At 40.3% G+C, this 6,663-nt stretch overlaps 1 protein-coding gene across 1 annotated transcript in view; it reads right to left on the minus strand.

The window, feature by feature from the left end:
- LOC119837875 (tyrocidine synthase 3) overlaps window positions 1-6,663 on the minus strand; it is a 30,201-nt gene that overhangs the window by 2,986 nt on the left and 20,552 nt on the right. Inside the window, exons 8-15 of the mRNA XM_038363656.1 lie at window positions 6,624-6,663; window positions 6,249-6,419; window positions 5,183-5,322; window positions 4,409-4,499; window positions 3,457-3,669; window positions 2,815-2,956; window positions 2,280-2,422; window positions 1,866-2,012 (exon numbers count right to left, since the gene is read on the minus strand). The exon at window positions 6,624-6,663 is cut by the window's right edge and continues 89 nt beyond it. Of these exons, the coding sequence (XP_038219584.1) occupies window positions 1,866-2,012; window positions 2,280-2,422; window positions 2,815-2,956; window positions 3,457-3,669; window positions 4,409-4,499; window positions 5,183-5,322; window positions 6,249-6,419; window positions 6,624-6,663 (1,087 nt within the window). The remainder of the gene's footprint in view (window positions 1-1,865; window positions 2,013-2,279; window positions 2,423-2,814; window positions 2,957-3,456; window positions 3,670-4,408; window positions 4,500-5,182; window positions 5,323-6,248; window positions 6,420-6,623) is intronic.

Consider the following 6,663-nt stretch of genomic DNA (forward strand, 5'->3'; position numbering starts at 1 on the left):
CGGTTTCCACTTGTCGCCGCATCCCGCGTCTACGAACATTCACTATGTCGCGCTCCTCAATTGATAAACCTATCTTTTGTGCTAGAGTTGTAACGACGTGTAAGAGATTCTCCCCATTGTTTTCACATACGCCGGTAATCTCGACATCATTTAGTAGATTCTCCTGTTGAGACTCATTTAATTGCTTCTTTAATAGGTCTATGGACTCAAGATTATCGCAGCACGATCTACTTTCCAATTCTGATACGCGTTCCTCCAAACCGTCGAGTCGCGTACCGAAACCAGAAACCAAGGTTGTTAGTCTAGACATCTCAAGTCTAAAGCTAGATAGCTCCGACCGCAGGAGTTTTATTTCCGTTAGAAGAGAAGGAGATCCCTGCTGTTGCTCGACATCTAGAAAAACATCCACCTCACGATCGGGGACAGAATCCGCCTCGGCTGTTTTATTATTTCTAGCTTTGCACGCTTTGCATATCCACTTCGCGTTTGTACGGGCATCTGGGCTACAACATGGCTTATGATACATCGTGCTACATTTATTGCATTTAGCGCCATCTGCCGATGCGAAGAACTTTCCACATGCATTACATTTATTGGCCATGATGATGATATTGTATTGATTAACAATAATTCAAGCACGTTCCGACAGATGGCAATAAAGATAGCTTATTTCTTCGATTTTATGTTTTAAAATATATTTTGAAAGTTTTTAAATATATTTTGAGTGTCGAACAAGCTATGGTCAGCATTCAGTGTAAATGAGTTAATATTTCACTAGTACTAGGACGGAAAGAAGTAAGTAGAAGTGTTTATAGCGATCAGCTGTCCGGTTGAGGGTAACGTAAGATCAGCTGTTAGTCAGCTGTTCACTTAAAGTACTCACAGTTATTTATTAGCGCGTTATATAACCACGATAACTTTTCACACGAACAATTAGGTATTTAATGTCACTTTATTCACTTTTAAAGTTTAAGAAGTTGATTAAATTATTTGTAATAATTAAAAACATATGAGAACAATGTATCACTGCAACTGTCAACTGTCAACTTTCCAATGTCAGACACAGAAGATTCAGCTATTTATTAAAGCTTTATTGTACAATGCACACATAGAGATAATAGCTTGCTATTGTGTTTCGTACGGTGAGTGGGGGAGCCCAAGGCCTATTTCCTTCTCCTAGCCCTTCCCAGTCCATTCCTTCTTTCCAGTCATCAATCCTTTCCTGATCCCTTATCCCTTAAAAGCTCAGCTCAGAGGTCTGAGCCTCTGCGAATGTTCATGGTTCATCAACGAACCACCAGCCCGCTATAACATAAAAAAAGGCGCACACACAAAAACATTTATTGCACCTTTGCCTTATCGCTTTGAAGCAATCATCCAGGCAACCTTGGAATATAGTACAGCTATTTATTGGTGCAAGAATTTTCGGAATTGATCTAGTAGTTTTTGTGCGTAAACGAACATTTTCATACTGAGATTTTAATTAAGCAGAGAGGATAGGCGTTGCTACGGTTTAGAAAATGCGGGTTCCAATCCTGCCTCTTTATCAGATTTTTTCTTTTCTTTAAAAAAATCTCACTCATAAACCGCCTACTTGTTGCCCGTAGCTTCGCCCGCGCGATCTTAATTAATTTTCATGGTACAAACTTTCATCTCCTTGGGGGTAGAATTTAACAAAACCTTTTAAGCGGATGCCTACGACATAACATCTATCTGTATGCCAAATTTCGGCCCGATCCGTCCAGTGGTTTGGGCTGTGCTTTGATAGATCACTATGTCAGTCAGTCTCCTTTGAGTTATACAAATAGAATTCAATAAAACCAAACATTAAATTCTCATAGTTAGTTCAAACAAAGTATACAAACCTTTCCCAGCAGGTAGCATGGTATCCCGCACAGTGCTCTCCACAGCCTCTAGGAAAGTCATGATCTTAGCGAGTCCCCCGGACAGCGAGATGTCGGGCTCGTCACGTGCATCGAAGTTCAGAGCCACTGCCACTGGGCTGCCGGAGTCTGTGATGATTATTGTTGGCATTTCATTATCATCATCATCGTCATCGTCATTGCCACCACCATGACCCAATAATTATGAATGTGATGGTTTAAATTTCTTATTACACACATACCCAGCTAAGTTTTCAACGATATGGCATATTCAAAAAAATGAAAACCTTATCTTAATTAATACTTTTAGACAAAGGAATTCAAGCCAATGGACGAATATGACTATCTTGACGCATGTTGCACAATGAACCCTAACACCACAGCAATAAGACTCACGATCCTCCAGCACGACGCTGAGGCCGGCCTGCAGCAGCGGCTCCCAGCACGCGCTGACGCAGTGCGCGTAGTCCCGCGTGTCTATCTCGTGCCGGAGGAACTGCTCCAGCTCCGCTTTCTCGTAGAACGACGATACGATCATTCTGGAAATAATATTTATTCAATTATTTTTAACTGCAAAAGCCTTTTGCCGTGATAAGAAAATGTTGGGAAAATATCTGCGGTACAGAACCACTACAACTCATTTAATGTACACAAAATTAACCAAAATTATGATACCATCTTGCAATAATTCAGAATTTTTAAAACTTATTTGTATGCTACTATTCGTCTATTCTCTAATATATTATCTTATTCCGCGACATGAACCTGAACCTGAACGTTTATACCAACTGTGGCGAAACTATCCTAAATAGATAACTGATATTACGTAAGTATGTATATCCCATTATTCTCTTTCAGAAAATAGTGTCTGACCGAAAATGTTACATCAACATGGGCAAAGTCACACGCATCATCTAGTGTAGATACTTACTCGATAACCTGTTCCCTGTGATCATCCCTCATGGGGACGACATTGAATTTACCGTCATCAGAATCTCTGACACTATCAGGGTTTGTGGTCAGACGTTGCAGTACCTCTCCAAGATTTGCTGCTCCAATGAAGTCACTGATATCTGAAATATTTATATTGCGTGCATTTAGGTATTTTTAAAACAGCTTTTTATTGCAGGTTACGTATTGGCAGCCACATTCAGCCGGATCTTTGATTGATTTCTTGGTTGAGATCAAGAAGAATCCTTAACTTACACGCTTCTTCCTTGATATGAAATTGATTAAAATGGTAAAAAATTCTGAATTTTAAGCTGTAGCTCTTTCAGATTCAATCTCTGAACAACAAAACAACCTTACCTACCGACAACCCTCTGTGTTCCGTCTAGTTTTACTAAAGGTTTCACGGCAGTTGGTTATTCGTTGTATGAACTTACCTATAACGCACTTAAAGGCTACTTACTCGTCTCTTAAAGGCCGGCAACACACCCGCAACTCTCCAGGTTGCGTGGATGCTTATGGGCGGCGTCAATCACCGCTTACCGGTGACGCCTGCTCGTTTGCCCGCTATTACATTAAAAAAACCAACAAACATCAGCACTAGATCCACGACAAGAAAACTCACCAATATAATACCCCTTGTCCCTCAACCTCGTGATCGTATATATGGAGTTGAGCGAGTTCCCCCCCAGCTCATAGAAGCCGGCCCGCAGCGAGAGCGCCCCCCGCGCGCCGCGCCCCACCGCCTCGCGCACGGCGCCCAGCAGCGCCCTGGCCGCCGCCAGCTGCTCTGGCCGCACTCCAGAGTAGTCTAGCTCTAGGGATACCGTGGAATCGTCTGGGAGGGATGAGAAAAGATTTTCTTAACATTTATCTCGGTTTTCGATTTCTCGAATTACGGTTAAAGATTTATTTCTCTAAAGATTACATTTTAATCACTTATAGAGAAATAAAATTATTTACACCGTGTTTACACGCTTAGCTTAGAAACAAACAAAAAAAAGAACAAATTGATTGTAGTTTCTACTTCTCATTAATAAAAAGTTACCCAGCAATATTCTAAAGACGGAAAAAATAAAATTGTGACACGGTATTTTTATATATAAGTTTACTACATAACTCGGGACAGCAGAATTTTTGTTATTTATACCGCTTGATTGCAATACGTGCTGATAGTGATGCTGGATTGCCGCGAAATTGTCGACAAATGGCGATCAGTAACATTCGGGTTACAATTTTATGCATTACTAGCTGCACCCCGCGGTTTCACCTGCGTAAGCCCATATCCCGTAGGAATATCAGAATAAAAAGGTGCCTATGTGTTATTCCAGTTGTCCAGCTGTCTACGTACCAAATTTCATTGCGATCGGTTTAGTAGTTTTTGCGTGAACAAGCATACACATACACATACTGACAAATTAGTAGGATACCGGTTACGCAGAGCCTAGGGATGTCAACTTACAGTTTAAGAATTTTTTTTTATTTTTTTATTTTTTATGTAGTATAGGATAGTGAATGCGGGACAGATGGGAAATGATGAAGGGAAAAGCTTCAATTTGGTCGATAAGGAAACTTACCGTTATTATTGTTGTTTTCATACATCTTCAGCAGAGCCTGTCTATCCACTTTGCCATTCACTAGTAGAGGTAATTCGTCTATGATAATGACCTAGAATACAAAATAAATATAGAAAAAATATAAATAATTGAATACAATACTTATAAATATTTTCTTTTACACTTCTTAGTATTCATTTTTTAAGGGCTGGCACCGACTTCAAATAGATGGGAAGCGCTTATAACTAGTAATATTAATTTGTTTTTTGCTTTAAATCGGTTAAATTTTTTTAAACAATAATTTATGTACTGTAGAGTGCTACCTCCCCCTAGTTGTCGAGCTTTTTTTGTAGAAAATAATTATTTTCCATAAATGTTTTTTTTTAATTTACTTAAATTTTATTAAACACTAGCTGTTCACCCCGGCTTCGCCCGTGCTACATTTCTGGGGTAAGAAATATCCTATAGCACTCGGGAATATTGCAGCGTTCTTTTTGTGAAAGACATTTCAAAATTGGACCAGTAGTTTCGGAGCCTTTAGAGTACAAACAAACAAAAAAACTTTCCCTCCATATTATATTAGTAAAGATTACTTACTTATCTATACTAATATTATAAAGCTGAAGAGAGCTTTGTTTGTTTGAACGCACTAATCTCAGAAACTACTGGTCCGATTTGAAAAATTCTTTCAGTATTAGATACCCCATTTATTGAGGAAGTCTATAGGCTATGTATTTACCACGAGCGAAGCCGGGGCGCACCTCTGATATATAATAATTAATAAAGATAGCTTACTTGTGGTATCATATAGCTGGTAAGTGCGTCTTTCAGTGTATGTTCAATGTTGTGGGCACTAAGTCTGACGTTAGGACTCAGCTTCACGAAAGCAAGGATTTCTGGGTTGCCTCGATCTAGACCGTAGCAAAGCACTACGCCTGGAACAAGAAATTATGAATAAATGTATAATAAATGAAAAAGCTACGTGAAATTTCAAATTCAAGATGGCCGACAACACAAAATTTTTAAATTCTTTTTATTCAATCTTTCGTATTATATTTATGCTCTGCCCTACTCCTCTCCTCTATCTAATTTCTCTCTGTACGTCTGGTTGTCTGGAAGAAATCGCTATATGGCGATAAGGCCGCCATTTGTTTATAATGTAACTTTATTAAGTTTTTTGTAGCTTTATTAAGAGCAATAAAGAATAAATAAATAAACAAAATTAGAGTCGGAGGTTATTTTATTTAATATTAATTTGAATCTGGATTGACCACTGGAAATATGGAATGAACGGAGAAGGATAAGGGGAGGGAACTCGCCGCTCTCCTCACTCGCCGAACGAAACACAGTAGCACACTACTACTTCACGCCGGTCTGTGGGGGTGTGGTACTTCCCCGGTGCGAGCTGGCCCAATTCGTGCCGAAGCGTGCTCGACTACCACATTAAAAACGCCTACCTAGGCAATGTATAGAGTACCTAGCGTCCACTACGAAATACCACGAGTGTTAATGACCATTACCCAGATCGCCCAGGTGATAAGACAATCACACTGTCACACTCACACTAATAATATGTGAAAGTGTGTTTGTTTGGATGTTTGTCCGTCAATCACGTTGAAACTACTGAACGGATTTTGATCAAATTCGGTATACAGACAGGGTATGAGCTGATTGGGTGATAGAATACTTTATAAATCGATTAAACGCCCCCTTGGGATAAAACAATAATAAATAAAATCGATCAGTGAAACGGATATATATCATCTGCCCCATACCCCATTAGGGGACACGGGACTTTACTTCCAGGACTCCACATCCGGGCGGGGCCGGGACGAGCGTATTGCAAATAATAGTTGTATACCCTTCTCCACTCCGGGCACGGCGGTGACGGCGCGCTCGACTTCCTGCAGGTGGACCCGGTGACCGCGGATTTTCACTTGCGAGTCGGTCCGTCCGGCGAACAGAACCACGCCCTTGTGCAGGACGCCGTAGTCACCGGTCCGGTACAAACGGCTATATTCTGGAAACAATTAGAACATTAAACAAGGTTTTCATTTATCAAGACATACAATCGAATATTACAAATCTTGATGTGTGTGTGTGTGTGAAGAGAACTTGTGAGTCAAAAGGGCTAATAGTGACGATAGGTGTATATGTGTGTGCGTGTGTGTGTGAGTAGAGGTGTGTATGTGTGTGTGTATAGAACTTGTGAGTCCCAGGGGTGATTATGAATATATGTGTGGATGTGGGTGTAGGTGTGTGAGCGACTGAGCTAC

The sequence above is a fragment of the Zerene cesonia genome, chromosome 29, assembly GCF_012273895.1.
Source record: "Zerene cesonia ecotype Mississippi chromosome 29, Zerene_cesonia_1.1, whole genome shotgun sequence".
Taxonomy (NCBI): Eukaryota; Metazoa; Arthropoda; class Insecta; order Lepidoptera; family Pieridae; genus Zerene; species Zerene cesonia.